The sequence below is a fragment of the Serpula lacrymans genome (genome assembly GCF_000218685.1).
Source record: "Serpula lacrymans var. lacrymans S7.9 unplaced genomic scaffold SERLAscaffold_4, whole genome shotgun sequence".
In the NCBI taxonomy this organism is placed as follows: domain Eukaryota; kingdom Fungi; phylum Basidiomycota; class Agaricomycetes; order Boletales; family Serpulaceae; genus Serpula; species Serpula lacrymans.
The window spans coordinates 2927737-2945889 of NW_006763293.1; the positions used below are offsets into that span (position 1 = coordinate 2927737).

An 18153-nucleotide genomic window follows, 5' to 3' on the forward strand; every position below is an offset into this window, starting at 1 on the left:
CCTGGCTATTTTTCCGGCCCGCCGGGGGCAAAGACCTTCCTTCCTATGACCGATTTTTCTATACTGTCATTAACCGTCAGTTCGAATGGGGGGGGGGCTATTCAGACATTTTCAAGATACGACAATTCTGCTGCCTAAATGGCTAAATTTGTAACGACCAAGAGTTAGTTACTCTGGTGCACACAGAACACACTATAAGGAAGATGATGAGGGAGTGGTTACTCCTTAGGTAGGACCGAGTTAGTTGTGGGTATACAACAAGAGGACTCGCTGAGGAGTCTCCTTGATCTATTGGGGTTTATATACTACTACAGGGTTGTTTGTACATGTGTACTATACAGTTGATAGATACAGTGGCTGATGATGTCATGGGGCCTAGCCCGTATGATCAGCTCCACTGTGTGAGAGAGTTGTGTCCAAAATAAGAAGAAAGGCAACGCGGCGCGAGAAAGGGGAAGTGCCGCGTGGCACCATGTGTGAAAGCTATAGTACAAGGTTAAAGCGGAGAAATAAAAGTAAAGGGAAGGTCCAAAAATTGTGTTATCGTAACAAAATTTGTTACTTAGACACTATTGTATGTCTTCCAAAAAAACAATCCAAGTTTTCCTACCCCAGAATTCACATTATTGAGCGAGTCCCTTATTTTGCATGATTTTTGACAAAATAACGCTCTGCCGAGCACGGTGCAGTTGTACTTTCAACTTTTTCAAGACCGCCAGGCGTGCGCCACGCAGTGACAGATGAGCAAGTCAAACACATCCAGCTCATCGACAAATTATGACATGCCTCAGTAACTGCAGCAAAACCAAAGGGAAACATCCCAAGCATGCATTGAGGGATCCTCAATACGAGACTCGAATTCAGGCTGCAATCACTGGGCTAAACTCTGGACAATATAAATCATATGCTGGTGCTGCTCGAGCACACAATGTGAGTGATTGATCAAGATCAAACTGATCAATCAAATGCTAATTGATTGTTCTAATACCTTGTTTTCTTAATCAGGTTGCCCGCCAGGCTTTACATGATCGTGCAACCGGCTTACACAAACCCCAGCAGGATGGACAGGCAGCAAATCAGCTGCTAACAACCACAGAGGAGAAGGTGCTAATAGATTGGACTCGACATCATGCCACAGAGGCGAATCCTCTCAACCCAAGAAAACTTTGTATGTATGCCTACACAATCAGTGGTAAGAAGCCAAGCAGGAATTGGCATTATTGCTACGATGCTCACAATCCGGTCCTCAAGCTCAAGAAACCTCAAAGTCTGGACCCAAAGAGAGAGATGAATTTCAAAAAGCATGCGGTTCAAGATTATTTTGAGAAACGAAGGCAGATTAATGAGACATTTAATAGCATACCCCCAGAGCACGATTGGAACATGGACGGGAAGGGAATTCAGATGGGAGGTGGTCGGAAGAATAGTGGGAGTAAATTTTACTTTGACAGGACAAAGAAGGACGCCTATCGAGTTTCAAGCGACAACCTTGAGCTCATCACCATGATTGAGTGTATTTTGGCTGCTGGCATTTGTATGAAGCCCTCTTTTATTTTGAAAAATGGGCCATTTCCTGATGTACAAGGCCTTGAAGGCATTGGGAGGTACACTATCTATGTTACACTAGTTTTATTTTACTGATTCTCTCTCTCTCTCTTTTTTTTTCAGCATTTCACGCACGCCAAATGGCTGGACGGACCATGACATATGTGAGAGATGGTTCAGTGATGTGTTTATTCCTGAAGCCAGCTCTCGCTGCATCAATGACAAACTATTGTACTGACCCTTGACGGTCATAGCTGGCATGAACAACCCGCCATCCAAAAAATTGCCTACAACAACAATATCATCATTTTTGGTTTTCCCTCGAAAACCACGCATAAATTGCAGCCTCTTGACGTCGTTGTCTTCTCGCCAGTTCAAAGGAAGTGGGCCACTCACACCAGCTAACTTGCTCTTGATGGCATTCTTATTGACAGGTATAACATTGTACATGAGTATATAAAAGTTCATGCTGTTGTTGCGCCAGAACTAATCTGCACAGCATTCAAACAAACGGGGATTTACCCTTTCAACCCAAATATATTTACTGATGACAACTTCGCCCCGAGCCATGCAACCTCAACCTTTGCACACTTCCCTGAGTCCTATCCCAATGTCGCCATGTCAAGCAACAAGTCCTATCATCCCTCCAACAGCAGCAGTGAGTTGGACAGGTCGGTGGGTAGAATTAGTGAGGATGAGGATGAGATTGATGATGAGGACAAGGACAAGGATGGAGATGAAGAAAACAAGGATGAGGATGAAGACGAGGACAAAGAAGACAATGGAGAAGATGAAAAAGAGGATGATATCCTCTTCCCCTCTCCCTCCCTCGGCTCCTCCGCTCAATCTGACCTCCCTCCCAAGCTGATGAATTGGCCCCACCTGTCAGAATCACCTGCACACTCTGTAGAGCCGTCTCCTTGTCCGTCTCCAGGTTGCTCCCCCTCCCCACTTCCCTCCTTGCTTTTACACATTGCTGGCCTCAATGTCCTAGGAAATTTTGGCCAAATCTACTGACCTGGTCCAGCAATGGCTCCATCTCCGTCTCCGTCTCAACTTGGACAGGAAATTCTCCCCTCTCCAACGCCTTCTGAGGTCGTTCATCTATGCACTCTCTCTCTGTCTGGCAGAGGACATCAGCGCTGGTATTATACCCACTCTTCCTCCTCCTCTCCGCAGTCATTAAACGTGGTGCTTACGGACCGGCAAACAGTCAGCGTTGAACAAGATCAAAGAAGAACTCACCCAGAGCTTCTCACCAAGCTTGTTTCAACCCGAACACAGCTCAATCTCATTGAGCAAGACCGAGCACAGCTTCTGGCTACATGCCAGAAGCTAGAGGAGGATTTAGGTTGGGTGCAGGCAGAAAGGGATGCTGCTAACGCCCATTGCACTATTATCTCCCATGTGGTTGAGGAAACACGCAAGCAGCTGGGGGTGGTGACTAAGAAGAAGCAGGGGGGGACAGGAAAAATCAAGGCTCGGTTTGTTACTCACCCGGCTTTAAAGGCACATTTTGATCAGGAAGAGGCCAAGCGCAGCAAGAAGGCAAAGGAGAGGGCAGCAAAGGATGCACAGAAGGCTGTGCATAGATGAGGCCTGTACCGCGCTGTCATGCACCAAAGTTGATTGGTAGCATAGACAGGTGTCAATAACGAAGCAAATATTCAAAAAGACTCGCCTTTGTGCCACACAGGCACAGTGCCACGTGGAATAGTAATTAATATTGCCTTTTTCGAACTTGTGGCTGATCAGCACCACCTCTATTAGGCAATCCAGTCACGCTCACCTTTGCTTTTCCATTCGGTACTTTCGGCATTTCGGCATTTCGGCAAATTTTCGCGTCGCCACTGGCTACACATTGCATTGCACCCTTGCCTTCATTGTTTCCCTTACTCCCCTTCCTTTGCCTAGCCCCACTATGGGCCCCTTCCTCTCCTTTTTATTCTCACCTGACGGTCGTTTCTGGATCCCCATTCTAATCCACTTTTTTGTCACCTCCACCCTCCTCCTCCTCATCTTATTTGCACCCCCACCATTTCTGATGTCACCACTTCCTATCCGCTTCCGTCGCCAATCCGTTGACTACCACGTGCCACTGCTGATATCAGCAAAGCCCCAGCGGCCGGTCCAAATAGGGCAACAGGTCCATCTTCATGATGTTGATCTGCCATCATATACCATCAAAACGTTGGTCGCTCATCTTGCCTGGTTGGAGCGTGGGTGGGTAGTTTTTGAGCTGGAGAAGGTTCATCCCCTTGCGTCGCCCATGTTCATTGCTCCCATTCACTTGGGTACACTTATCTTTTGTCCATCGTCTTCGCTACAGCTACACCTATCACACGCTGCCTGGGACTCACTTGTTCCAAATTGGAACTACTCCTCTCCCTCCCTCGTTTGATCAGGTGGTCCAACACAACCAGTCCATTGGTAAGGCCATGAAACTGTTGGATTTGGACTAGGTGGTGGACCGGTGGCTCCAGTTTCTTTTTTACCAGCAGAACATTCATTTACAGTGCAATTATTTTTGATTTTTGAATCATTTTTATGGACACATATTTTTTAGAATGCCTGACTGACAATAAAGGAACTGTGTTGATACTGATAGTGTTTTGCCTTGCCCTTTTTTTACTGTATCTTCCCATGACATCATGATTTTCCTGCTCTCTTTTTGCTATTGGACTTTACTTTATGGCTGTACAAACCTGTGACATTACTCACAGCATTCATTGTTCTATCCCTTTCTTTTCCTTTTTTTGACAATCTTATCCTGTACTACCTACGCAGGATTCATCAGCATACATTCCTTCCTTCATGTTCTTTCTCATTCTTTTTGCACAGCTATACTGTGCATAGCCTACTTTTCTTTTACTATATAAACCCCTGTATTCTACCTTGTAAAAAAAAACAAGAACTCAATTCCAGACTTCTTCTCTAATCTTAAGTCCACTTCTTACTGCTACTTGTGATGTGATCCAGTGTGGTCACAACACTTCCCACTGCTACTACTGTTAATTGCTGTCATTGTCACTTCCCACTTTTGAAGTCATTGTTATCCCTTTCGATTAGAGTCCTTCTGAGCACTACAGTTTGTGCGTCAGGAGCCTGCTATCACTGGGAACCTCGTCACCTCGTCATCCACGTCATTCTCAAACCTACCTTGTGCTACAATTAGCAAGGTAGTGCTCATCTATACTCGTCACTAAGCCCCTATTTTCTATAAATTCAACTATCCCTCCTCCTCAAAACCCACACTCATACACCTCTGGGTTTTACTTTGAAGGATCTTTATATGTACCACCCCACGAACAACCAGACCACTCCACTGTTCTAGGAGGCAAAGCCCATAAACAAGTTCCGTGGAATCTGGGAGAATTGTGTGTTAGTTTGTTTTTGTGTGTGGTTTTCTAACAATAGTTCTCATCATCAACAGCGTGCATTCACGAGGACACTGTGTCGAAGGATTCCGAGAAGCCCCTGTTGTCCTACAAACGCAAGGACAACCTCATCACAGTAGCTGGGGCCCTGCAACTGTCAACCACTGGGACGGTCAAGGAACTCCTCACTAGGATCAAGACATACCTGGATGAGCACGGGGAGCTGGCAGGCCAGCCTCGCTTTGCTGGATTATTTGGCCATCGCGCCCCAAACATGTCTTCCTCTGCAAGTGGGTCCGGCTCTTCTTCTGCCATCTCTTTGCCTTCTGTAAGGACCATTTCATTATTTTCTTATCTTCGCTATGTCTTGGTTCTCGAACGCTTTTCCCATTACGCCTCTGGCTTTAGGGCTAGAGGTATCATTTGCCATTCTACTTCTCATAGCCCTCACAGGCTTTCTTAACCATCGCTACCATTTTATATCACAGATCAGAGACTGGGTATCGCTCCCAGCCAGCCAGCACACTGGGTAGGGACTGGTAGTAGGCATCTCACCAACCAGCTCCAAGCCCCAGTAAAGCCTGGTTATACTAATAACACCTTAGTTAGGATCGTACCTCATCATGAGGATACGGTTCCTGAACACGCGTGACAATCCTCTATTATTAGTACAAGTCTCTCACCTGCTGATTAATCAAGTCAAAAGTTGTACAATAGTTACTCTCCCTTTTTCTTATTGGTTGATTAATTCCTCAGACCACTTTTCGTATATTCTCCTTTCGGTCTGAGGAACGGACAGTTCACTATATAAAGCCTTACCTATTCATGTATGGCTCCTTAGTTTTCTATTACTGAATTTACCCGCTTTACTCCTCAACAAGAACCTTTGAAGCTTACCTCTCAAAGTCCTCTACTCGCTATATTTACTAGCGTCTGTCGACCTCAAGCTCATTGAACCTCTTACTCCCTGCAAGTGCAGAAGGAGACAGGTTTCGTTTTTGTTATAGTTTATCGTTGCCTCACACCTTCACCCCACTCTCCCACTTTCCCCTCAGCACAATCGGCGGTGTACCCGCATGCATACACCCCCCAGCTCCTCCCCCAAATTACTCAGCAATACTCCTCCTCATACATGTCCTCCCATGCGCCCCCCCTGAGTTCTTACACTTTGCCAGGTCCAAATGACAAGCCCGGTACTTATAATAGCCCTAAACTACCTTTTCCTTCATCCCTCGGACGTGCTGTCATTCACCATCCTCCTACCCATCCAAAACATCCACTTGCCTTCTAGCTAAGCTAGCTAGTTGTCCTCTCCAACATTCCTACCCACCTCGAAGTAATACTCTTACTTGTTCTTGCTCAAGTCCTCACCCTAGCCGTCGTCTTTGATCACTTCTACAATCGTCAAACTGTCGAACATCAGAGAGAGCCTAGTAACGGACGAAGAACGCCGTTCACTCGAGGAATTCCACCGCGCCCTCAACAACAGAGACCTCCACATTGCAGTACCTGTCAACACTGCCACGGACCCCCAGCCTGCCCACAGCAACACGGAAACTGAGTACTACGAAGACTCATCAGCCACCTCTTCCCCCATCACTGAACTAGAAGGACTAGTTCTAGCCGTCGACGATTTAGCATTCGAAATCTCCCAACTCCGCCAATATGTCGCACTTACTCGAATACGCATCCGCAGCTGCTCAAACTTGCTTTTGGGAATCCGATCAAGCGTCCAGAGAATTGTTCAGGTTCAATTCGATACACCTAGAGCACCTACCGATCGAAGTCTATGAACAGAGAATTCTAGAACCCCCTCGTCGGAACGACAGTGAAGAAAGACGAGCCCTCAGACGACGGGCGGCAGAACATAAAACAGCTCTTCTCATACTATCCGACGGAATCTCCCCACGCATCTATCACCTTCAGAACTACGTTGAAACTCCCCAACTTGCGTTCTCGCCAGAACAGGACGGGAGAGAGATCCATTACCTGCTTCCCTGTGGAATCATCATCCACCGACGACCCTACTCCGCACCCTACCTAGAATTCCTTACGCCATATCTCGAACCATCCAAAATTGACGTATACGTTACAGCATCATTTAATCCTACCCCTCTTGAACTTCTTTTTACAAGAATTGGAATTTACGAAACCGAACTCATCAAGTTCTATCGGGAAATACCATTCTTCTTCAACATCCCCCTCACTCCCGAACAGAACGACGCCTTCAACCCACGAGACTATCTTAAGACAGGAGTCCACGTATTAGTTGTCACCCCTTTCTGCCGCGACGCAATACGAAGGATAGTAGCCTGCATATCGCAATTTCGCAGACTAGTGTTTAAGATTGGACACGAGATCCTCGAAGGAAGGAATTGGGAAAGAGAACAAAGACAGATCAGGAACGTCTGTCGATTGTTCAGAGAATACCAAAACTACGGGAAAGAAGTTTTTGATTTAGTCATCCGCCACCCCACAGATCGTTTCATCGTTACCGAAATCAACACCGAGTTCTGGGGAGTGCTTATTCGAGATAACAACAGAGTCTACTCGCAGTACAAACCAGGGTATCATCTGACTAGAGGAAATTTTTCTTATATTCCTCCCATCTCCTCGTTGATCCAAGGAAATGTTCTCATTGAAAGAACCCCCTCACCAGACGAAGCGACCTCGAACTTGGACAGTAACTCTACCACCAGCTCACAGGTAGAAAGGGATTTGGAAGAAGAAGAGAATATTTTTGGATTTACTTCTAACGATTGGAGTGACGAGTTTGATTACAATTCAAACTAAATAAACCTTGTTTCAATCCTCCAAAGTGTTTTCCGAATATCGAAACCCAAAGCTGTCCATAGAACCGGAGACTCCGCCCAGACAAACCCTACCGCTACCACCTACACGCTCACCTCCACCTCCAATTCCTCCAAAACCCTCATCCATGTCTAACCCCACGCAGTTACACGGCAAAGTAACTCTCGCAGCAGAACCCTTTGAATTCAAAGGAGAGAAGGAACAATTCATAGCATGGCGCCAAGCACTACAGTTGTACTTAACCGCCTACGCATCCTACTTTCCAGACGAGAAGACGAAGCTCATCTACCTCCTGTCCAAAATCAGCGACCAAGGAACGTCGACAGTAAAAGCTTGGAAAGAGAACGTGCTTACCAAAGCTCTCGACGCAACTACCCCCGTATGGCCGACTCTCTCGACCGTCCTAACCGATCTAGCCCAAGTATTCGGGAATCCAAACGAAAGATCGCAGGCGGTAAACGAGATCGAGATATACAAGCAGGAGAATAAACATTGCGACGAATTCTTTAGCCACTTCACAACGCTCATGGACAAAGCCGGATATGATGCTACCACTCACTTCGACGTGATCAATCGTATTCTCAAAAAGAATCTTCACTCTCGAATCTGTGATTTTGTCATCATCCAGAAAGACCTACCGAAAACATTTGCTGAGTGGAAGACGCAAGCCTACGCATGGGAGGCAAGGAGAGAAGAGTTCCAGTTAGATGAAAGACGAAAGAGAGAAGTCACGCAGCCGTCGCGACCTATCTATAGACAACAGACGTATACGCACCAGCGTGTGCAACAGCCACAGCCACAGCAGATGGCGAAAACCCAGACGAATCAGTATGCAAGAAGGTTCGAGGATCAACCTCAGAGAGGTGTATTCCCCGGACAAGGTGTACCTATGGATACAGACCGACAGAGTCGGTTCAGATTATGTTACGGATGTGGCCAGCCGGGTCATATCGCAAGAAACTGCCCTCTAAAGAAAGTTGCAGCTAGAGAAGCAACCACAACCCAGGAGGAGACGAAGACGAAGGATTTTCTCGAAGGTCAGGAGTAAGCACGGACTCTCTGACCAGTAAGCACGGTTCGGAAAATGTATTTGTAACTGATAAATCAAAACATGTTTCCCAAAACCTACGTGCCGAGAAATACACTAAGCCACATTCAACGGAATGGTTGGCTCGATGAATCAAAGACCAGAAAAAAGAAAGAGCCAAAGCATTGGTTCGGAACTGGGCCTCACCCCAGTGTTACCCACACATCACGACGGATACAATCAATTTACTCAAGCAACACGATGAAGATTATATTGTAGAGCAATTGAATGTGATCAAAGACTTCGCATCCCTCCCCCCATCTCATCAACGCAAACTCTCGTTACAATGCCAATTATCCACCATCGACGATCACCAAACGCATGTCATACCAGTTTTGATAGATTCAGGATGCACAGATTCTATCATTGACGAAGCCTTTGTTCGGCAACACAACATTTCCACAAAACCACTGCCAACTTGTGTTGTTGTCTCAAACGCCGATGGAACCAAGAATCGCACTGGACCTCTGACAGAATACGTGACACTTCGCCTAACTGTAGCGGGTCGCACAGAATTAATGGACTTCCTGGTTACTGGACAGAGAGAGGCCAGAATTTTATTAGGACACGACTGGCTAAGATGCACGAACCCCAACATCAACTGGCAAACAAACACCATCACGTACCCTTCTGATGATACGGAGTATCACCCTGAAGACGGAGATAGAGTCATCGCTGTAGACTTACAGAGCAGGATTGACAAAATTTCCGTTGAAAGCAACGTATCTCAGACCAAAAGCCAACAGATTGCGGAAGAATCAGAACGAGCAAAGTCAACACTCACGTTCAGAGACGTCGTTCCCCCGTTTTATCATCATTTTGAGCCAGTATTCACAAAAGCGTCATTTGACAAACTACCCCCACGACGAGTCTGGGACCACGCAATTGAACTCCTACCAGAAGCCAAAGGTCTAGACTGTAAAACGTATCCACTTAACCGAGACGAACAAGTACATCTTGACGAATTCTTGAAAGAAAACCTGGAGACATGGGAGGATTAGAGTGTCAAAATCCCCTTATGCATCCCCATTCTTCTTTATCAAGAAAAAGGATGGATCTCTCAGACCGGTACAAGACTATCGGAAACTCGATGCTCTCACGATCAAAAACCGATATACGTTACCCCTCATTTCAGAATTGATAAACCGGCTCAAGGGTGCTAGATTCTTCACCAAGCTGGATGTCCGTTGGGGATATAATAATGTTCGAATCAAAGAAGGAGATGAGCACAAGGCCGCCTTCAGAACTAACAGAGGACTGTTTGAACCTCTGGTTATGTTCTTCGGACTCACGAACTCCCCAGCCACCTTTCAGACAATGATGGACCGACTTCTCCGAGACCTAATCAATGAAGGATCTGTTATCGTATACCTCGACGACATCATGATATTCACCGACTCGTTAGAAGAACATAGGAAGATCGTATCCAAAGTTCTTCAGATACTCGCAGACAATCAGTTATATCTCAAGCCAGAGAAATGCGAGTTCGAGGAGAAAGAGGTCGAATATCTAGGAATGATCATCTCCCACAATACGATTCGCATGGACCCGCTAAAGGTACAAGCAGTCGCAGAATGGCCGACACCACGCACAAAGAAGGAGTTACAGTCGTTCCTAGGATTCTCGAACTTTTACAGACGATTTATCAAGGACTATGGAAAAATTGCCAAACCACTGACGATTCTCACCGGAAAGGCAGATTGGGAATGGGCTGAAGACCAACAACAAGCATTTGATGTTCTCAAAAAGACAATCACCACTTCGCCCACACTCGCAATCCCTAACGACGAAGATCCATTCAAAGTTGAATGTGACGCCTCCAACTACGCCACAGGAGCGGTGTTATCCCAGCAGCAAGAAGGGAAATGGAGACCGGTCGCATTCCTGTCAAAATCGATGAACCCTGCAGAGAGAAATTACGCTATCTGGGATAAAGAGATGTTAGCGGTAATGCATGTGTTAGAAGAATGGCGACACCTCCTCATGGGAGCTAAACACCAGTTCACCATATTCACCGACCATCAGAACCTCACCTACTTCCGAGACCCCCAGAAAGTAAACAGATGACAAGCTAGGTGGATGGACACGCTAGCGAGATACAATTTCAAGTTAGAGCATGTGAAAGGCTCAGCAAACACGAAAGCGGACCTACTTAGTCGAAGAGTAGACCATCTGAGAGGCGAGAGAGACAATGAAGGACAGGTCCTTCTACCTCAGCTCGCGGAAGCAAACATTTATACTATGGAGGACGTGTTAGAAGAACACTACCTGGACGAGCTGCTAGCTTCGCAGCACAAACTAGATGATTACATTGTAAAGAAGTTGAAAGACGATCCAAAGATTTGGAAGAAACGAGACGGAATCATCTGGATAGGAAACGAGAAAGAAGACGAATTGACGTTAGGGTCATTCAAAAACAACATCTACGTACCCAAAGACCCAAAGTTGAGGGCACGTATTATCGAAATAGAACACGACACTAGCCTCAGTGGACATCCTGGCGAAAGGAAGACGTACGAAGGAGTAAACCGATCTTTCTGGTGGCCTAGCCTCAGAAGAGATGTTAGGAAATATGTCGCAGGATGTGAGATATGTCAGAGGACGAAGTCGCATCGCCAAAAGCCGCATGCTCCCCTCCATCCCAACCCAATCCCGGATCGCCCTTGGCAGATAATCACGACGGATCTTATCGGAGCGCTGCCAGAATCAAACGGATACGATGTGATCCAAGTTTTTGTTGACAGATTCTCAAAAATGGCTCACTTCGTACCCACACATGTCACGCTCGACTCACTAGGCTACACCAAACAGCTACGAGATTCAGTCATACGGTTACACGGAATCCCAGAAAAAATCATATCCGACAGAGGACCTCAATTCATGTCGAATTTCACCAAAGACTTCTACCAATCTCTCAGGATTGAGCCTGGTCTATCAACGGGTTACCACCCTCAAACTGACGGCCAATCTGAACGAATAAACCAGGACCTGGAACATTACCTACGCACGTTCATCAACCACCGACAGGACGACTGGGCCGATTGGTTAGCAATCGCGGAATTTACATACAACAATCACCTCCACTCCGCAACCAATCAGACCCCCTTCTTCGTAAATTATGGTTCTCACCCTCGTAAAGGGACCGGTCAGAAGCCTTCCGGGCGCTCGCAAGCTGCCGAAGATTTTGCAACCTCTATGACGAAATTACACGAGCAAACTCGGCAATCATTATTGCTTGCTAATCAAAACCTCAAGAAGTACTATGACCGGAAACGCACGGAAGCACGGGAATATCACAAAGGGGATAAAGTGTGGTTGGAAGGTACTCATATTTCCACTGATTGGCCGATGAAGAAGTTAGACGACAAGTGATTTGGCCCGTTTACGGTAAAGGCAAAAGTCGGCCCATCCGCTTATCTTCTTGACGTCCCTAGATCCTGGAAAGTGATCCACCCCGTATTCAACGAAGTCCTCTTATCACCGTATCACACGCCGGAGTTCCCTAATCAACCTCGTACCTCAAAACCTCCGCCGATCCAAGTCGATGGCGCAGTCAAATACGAAGCCGAAGAAATCATCGCTTCTCGACCCACTAAACTCAAAGGGAGCAAGCTTGATTACTTCGTCCATTGGAAGGGATACCCGATCACGGAAAGGACGTGGGAACCCGATCACCACTTGAAAAATTCCCCCTCGCTTATTGCCACCTTCCACCACAAACACCCTGCCGCCCCGCGCGTCATCAACTCCGCCGCCTTACAATTTCGCCCTTACGAAAATTTCACTACTACAACCAAAAAACCCCGCCTCTTTGACTGGATCACAAACCGCTTCACGGACTGTGGCGCTAAGATTCTTGGGACAAGAATATAAAAGGGGGGGGTAATGTAAGGACCATTTCATTATTTTCTTATCTTCGCTATGTCTTGGTTCTCGAACGCTTTTCCCATTACGCCTCTGGCTTTAGGGCTAGAGGTATCATTTGCCATTCTACTTCTCATAGCCCTCACAGGCTTTCTTAACCATCGCTACCATTTTATATCACAGATCAGAGACTGGGTATCGCTCCCAGCCAGCCAGCACACTGGGTAGGGACTGGTAGTAGGCATCTCACCAACCAGCTCCAAGCCCCAGTAAAGCCTGGTTATACTAATAACACCTTAGTTAGGATCGTACCTCATCATGAGGATACGGTTCCTGAACACGCGTGACAATCCTCTATTATTAGTACAAGTCTCTCACCTGCTGATTAATCAAGTCAAAAGTTGTACAATAGTTACTCTCCCTTTTTCTTATTGGTTGATTAATTCCTCAGACCACTTTTCGTATATTCTCCTTTCGGTCTGAGGAACGGACAGTTCACTATATAAAGCCTTACCTATTCATGTATGGCTCCTTAGTTTTCTATTACTGAATTTACCCGCTTTACTCCTCAACAAGAACCTTTGAAGCTTACCTCTCAAAGTCCTCTACTCGCTATATTTACTAGCGTCTGTCGACCTCAAGCTCATTGAACCTCTTACTCCCTGCAAGTGCAGAAGGAGACAGGTTTCGTTTTTGTTATAGTTTATCGTTGCCTCACACCTTCACCCCACTCTCCCACTTTCCCCTCAGCACAATCGGCGGTGTACCCGCATGCATACACCCCCCAGCTCCTCCCCCAAATTACTCAGCAATACTCCTCCTCATACATGTCCTCCCATGCGCCCCCCCTGAGTTCTTACACTTTGCCAGGTCCAAACGACAAGCCCGGTACCATTTATTACAGTCCAAATGATCCTCAAGGTTACATGTGGTTATAAATTTGTATATAGTCCTCCATCAATACATGTGCTTTTCTCAAATTTTGTGTGATAAAAAGTTGATATATTCTACTACAATTTTCTACTACAATTCCTACTACTATCGAGCTGGGGACTTTGGCGAATTTTCTGCTCTTGATAGTGCCGAGCGGGATTTTAACGCGGCTTCTGTGACCTCTCTGTTACTTTTGTGACGTCCGAATAGCCCCCCCATCCGAACTGACGGTTAACGACAGTACAAAGCTGGCGGTCATGCGTTTTCCACGCGAGAAACATGCGAGCATTGCCGAGCTAAACGGCACTCGTTCTAGTTTTAGTTTTCTAGTTCTCGCTCTCGCGTGGATGTTACTTTACTTGAAATTTCGTCCAAGAGCCTCGCTGCTTCCTGATCTCACCAAAACAGGGGCCAAGCGAATTTCAGTCTCACTTCCACGACCATACACGTCTAAAAGTCTCGAAAACCAGGATGCTAAGTCGTATTATATCACCACACCCATCTTTTATCCAAATGCAGGTAGGCTGGTTGCGTCTGTGCCTCTACCTCCTCACCAGAAACTTACTCTCATACCCCCAAATACAGTTCCTCACATAGGACACTTGTACTCTCTTGTCGCCGGAGACATCTTGGCGCGTTTCGCCAGGCTCTCAGATCCAAATAGACCCGTATCATTCCTCGCAGGCACAGACGAACATGGCCTCAAGATACAGAAAGCAGCCAAAGACCAAGGACTCGAGCCCAAAGTTTTGTGTGATAAACTGAGTCAGCAGTTTCGTGTGTGTTGGTGTCGTGGTTCCTGTCTCAACTTTTAATCCTGACACTGGCATAATGCATCAGAATTTGGCGGCTAGAGCCAATGTCAGCAATACAATATTCCTGCGCACGACAGAGGACGCGCACCACAAAGCCGTGGAAGACATCTGGGTATGCAGCTCACTATAATTCGATAATCATATGTTTTAACCGCACAACTATAGCATCGACTAAACACAAAAGGACTAATCTACAAAGGAAGCTACGAGGGGTGGTATTCCGTCTCTGATGAATGTTTCTATACAGACACCCAAGTGACCAAATCATCTATCCCCGGTGGTGATGTGATGGTGTCAATAGAGACGGGTTCCGTAGTCGAGTGGTCAGCAGAAGAGAACTACAAGTTCCGCTTGTCCGCATTCCGCGATTCGCTCCTCGCGCATTATGTCGCCAACAAAGATGCCATATTTCCTCCCTCATACCATGCTCGTATCATCGACTCTTTGTCTTCTGAGCCATTGGAGGACCTGTCGATATCTCGTCCGCGCTCTCGTTTGTCTTGGGGCATTCCCGTACCGGGTGACCCAGGGCACACGATATATGTATGGTTTGATGCATTGACAGTGTATCTCACTGGTCTGGGATACCCTTGGAAGACTGCAGGAATCAATGGTCATGCAGAAGGATGGCCACCAAATGTCCAAGTCATCGGAAAAGATATCTTAAGGTACTCCTTTATCTTATGCAGTCGCTTGCCCTACTTACATCATGCCTCCAAGGTTTCATGCTATCTATTTCCCAGCCATGCTCCAAGCGCTGAACCTGCCTCTCTCTCGGACACTACTGTCTCATGCCCATTGGACTGTGCAGCAAAGAAAGATGTCGAAATCTGTGGGGAATGTTGCTGATCCATTTGAAGCTATGGATACTTTTGGAGTTGATGTTGTTCGGTTTTACCTCGCTCGAGTGGGCGGTCGTTTCAGAGACGACGTTGGTAAGATGCCTTTTTCCTTGTCCAAGCGTGAGCTCTAACTTCTAACCTCTGGAACTGCAAAGATTGGTCACACGATCAACTAGAAAAGCACGGCGAAGAGATTCGAAGTCTCCTGGGTAATTTCTTCCTCAGAATCACATCGAAGGCAATCCAATCGCGCATAGCTTCTGCGTCTCCTCTCTCCGTGCATCAACTCACCACTCAAACATATTCAGGCGAAGATTTACTCAAAACCGGTAACATTGGGGTGCTTACTTCTTTGCGAGAGCTTGGACCTACCGTCAGGAAGAACATTGGTCTCCTAGAAGTAGGTGACGCTCTCGATGCCATCATACTCTGTTTGAAGCAAGTGCGTAATCACTACGTTAGCCAATGAGGAATTATTTGACATTTAGTATGTATAGGCTAACGCTGCCATGACTCACATTGGGCCATGGGCACGAGAACCAGAAGTCGCCCAGGCGTCGTACGTGACATCTATGGAGACACTACGGCTATGTGCAATATGCTTGCAGCCTTTTATCCCTTCGACAGCAGGGAGATTGTTAGAAGCGCTTGGTGTTCCATTGCACGAGCGTACACTTCAGTTTGCAGAATTAGGTGCTGGAAAGGTTGGTGAAGGGGTGAAGGGCGTCAAGCTCTTCCCCCCAGCTCATGCGAAGAAGATAGATATATGACCTTCGTCGGTCGCTGCTATCTGACAAATGGAAATTCTTAGTGGAAAAGGTATAATGGTAATAAAGCAGGTCGACGAAGATTGATAGAGTACCTCTACTCACATTATAATGATGAATATAAGAAGGTTGTCAGTGAAGCTAGTGAAGCGTTGGTGCCAGCAGCCAAGTGTCAAACATAGTTACCAAATGGAGCGTGACCCGAGGTAAATCTATGATGTCATCCAACCCTCCTGCTATGTTTTCGACATAAAACCACTTCCATTGCATTTCCTAACGCAAATCAGATAAATCGCGCATACAACCATCTTACGCAACAATGTTAATGATATTCAGAAATATGCATCGCTCCTTGTGGACAAGCCGCCGTTCTTACCACTCGCGCTCTATCCACACCACATCCTCAGCGCTACATCCAAAGAAAGACCATCCAAAAGACAATTCCCATTCGGCAGACAACTACTTTAAGGACGTTGACTCCAACCCACCTCCCGATCCCACCATTCATCGTGTAGACGCCGCCTCAGAGGCTGCTCAACGTCCCTACGAACCGCCCTCTGGGCAATGGAGTCGAGCAGGCAGCAAAACGGAGGAATATGCCACTATGGACAAGGAACATCCGTATGATATTCCAGCGGATGGTAACGGACAGGAAAAGAAGCTGAGGTATGGTGGAAAAGAGAAGTATGGAGAAGAAAAAGGGTCAGAGATAAGTCAGCCAGACGAAGGACCAGCAGGTAAAGCGAGCGGGGGGATGGGTCGAGGCAGGTGAAGTGCGCGCAGGAAGCTCTTTGGTTGTATTGTACGAATAAATTACACAACCAACGTCGTACTGCATCCCTTGCATAACATAGCTTTCACTACATCCCATAACGCGACCATTACGTGCACATAACATGACTCTATATCTGCAATGCATTCTATGGTCTATCATATAAGATAATGGTCTTAACTTGAAGGTGCACGCACGCACGTAATACTGCATGGCAAGAAGTATCTTTACCCAAAGCAAAGCTTAAGGGTTGAATCGAATCACTCACGTCAACGTATTTCCGGCGACAGGTGAGTAGCTGCTTCAAGGCCTCACCCTGTGGGTACCAAACTGTTCCACTACAGCGTTGCGTTACAAAATACCAAATAATGGGCAGTGGCAGTCTCGTCAGGGGTACACGATGGGTCATCGGTCAACCTCGAAGTTTTGAAGGTACGTACAAGGAAGGGGGGCATCTATGTCTCGCGGTAAAGGGGGGACAAGAGGATACCAATGGGAACCTGAATATCAAAAATACTGAGTAATGCAGGCATGAATGTATAACGAGAGACCATGCCATCGATTATGTGCCAACTTGATGAGTGTAATCGATAAAATTTCCATTCAACGCCAAACTGAGGTAGTGCGCATACATCAGGGTGACTTTCGAATCTTCTTTCCGCTGCTCCCCGGTATCTCTGAGGCAGTGTTGGTGTCCGCTAAAACCGCGAGGGCCTCTTGCAGTTAAATTTGGATATTATAAATTAACTTCAAGGGGAAGTATTCGGCGCCACAGATTCCAAGATGGTCTTCATATCCGTAGGCGCACATCTAAACTGGTTTAGCACGCTCATCGATATCGCTCGTTACCACAGCGATAAGTAAGATTACAGGCGGTGTTTAGTGGTGAGGAGATGGCCGTGAAATCGGATGCGATATAGTTAGGGCGTTTCAGCTCTGGGTCTTTCTTCCTTAAAGGATGAATCTACAGAACGTTAAATTTACTCTATAAGTACTCGCGTACAATCAGAATGGTGGATAACTTACGTCTTTTGATTGTGAACAATTACGCGATCACATCAAACGCCGACGACATTTCCGCTGGTTTGTGCAGTTGCAGCTCGTTGGACCTGGGTAAATTGCTCCTCCACCTCTAGCACCCACTCAGGCTGCGCCCATCGGCGATCGGGTTGTAGATCGGCGGCCATGTACATGTACCAACTCTGGAGCGTGAATGGCTTCATGCCGCGGTACCTCAACTTCATATCTCGCCGCGAATGTCAGTAAATGCGGAATCAACTCGAAGTCCATTTGCTTTGACGAAAGATCTAGATATACGAAGATATTTCATTGATTCCTCC

At 46.6% G+C, this 18153-nt stretch overlaps 4 protein-coding genes across 4 annotated transcripts; all 4 read left to right on the top strand.

The window, feature by feature from the left end:
- Nucleotides 1–8188: 8188 nt before the first annotated feature.
- SERLADRAFT_384035 (uncharacterized protein) lies at nucleotides 8189–8826 on the top strand (the record flags this gene model as incomplete). Its single annotated transcript, XM_007316091.1, has 1 exon — nucleotides 8189–8826. The coding sequence occupies one exon, from the start codon at nucleotides 8539–8541 to the stop codon at nucleotides 8779–8781; it is 243 nt and encodes an 80-aa protein (XP_007316153.1).
- A 5126-nt stretch (nucleotides 8827–13952) lies between these two features.
- Nucleotides 13953–16181, top strand: SERLADRAFT_462513 (uncharacterized protein; the record flags this gene model as incomplete). The annotated part of the gene is made up of 7 exons (XM_007316092.1): nucleotides 13953–14136; nucleotides 14203–14396; nucleotides 14458–14544; nucleotides 14598–15100; nucleotides 15153–15367; nucleotides 15430–15716; nucleotides 15772–16181. 7 exons carry the CDS (start codon nucleotides 13965–13967, stop codon nucleotides 16042–16044), a joined length of 1731 nt encoding a protein of 576 aa, XP_007316154.1.
- A 141-nt stretch (nucleotides 16182–16322) lies between these two features.
- On the top strand, nucleotides 16323–16973 carry SERLADRAFT_462516 (uncharacterized protein; the record flags this gene model as incomplete). The annotated part of the gene is given in 2 exon segments (XM_007316093.1): nucleotides 16323–16358; nucleotides 16378–16973. The coding sequence occupies 1 exon segment, from the start codon at nucleotides 16382–16384 to the stop codon at nucleotides 16811–16813; it is 432 nt and encodes a 143-aa protein (XP_007316155.1).
- Nucleotides 16974–17181: 208 nt separating this feature from the next.
- Nucleotides 17182–17540, top strand: SERLADRAFT_367628 (uncharacterized protein; the record flags this gene model as incomplete). The annotated part of the gene is made up of 2 exons (XM_007316094.1): nucleotides 17182–17333; nucleotides 17363–17540. 2 exons carry the CDS (start codon nucleotides 17182–17184, stop codon nucleotides 17538–17540), a joined length of 330 nt encoding a protein of 109 aa, XP_007316156.1.
- Between the last annotated feature and the right edge of the window lie 613 nt (nucleotides 17541–18153).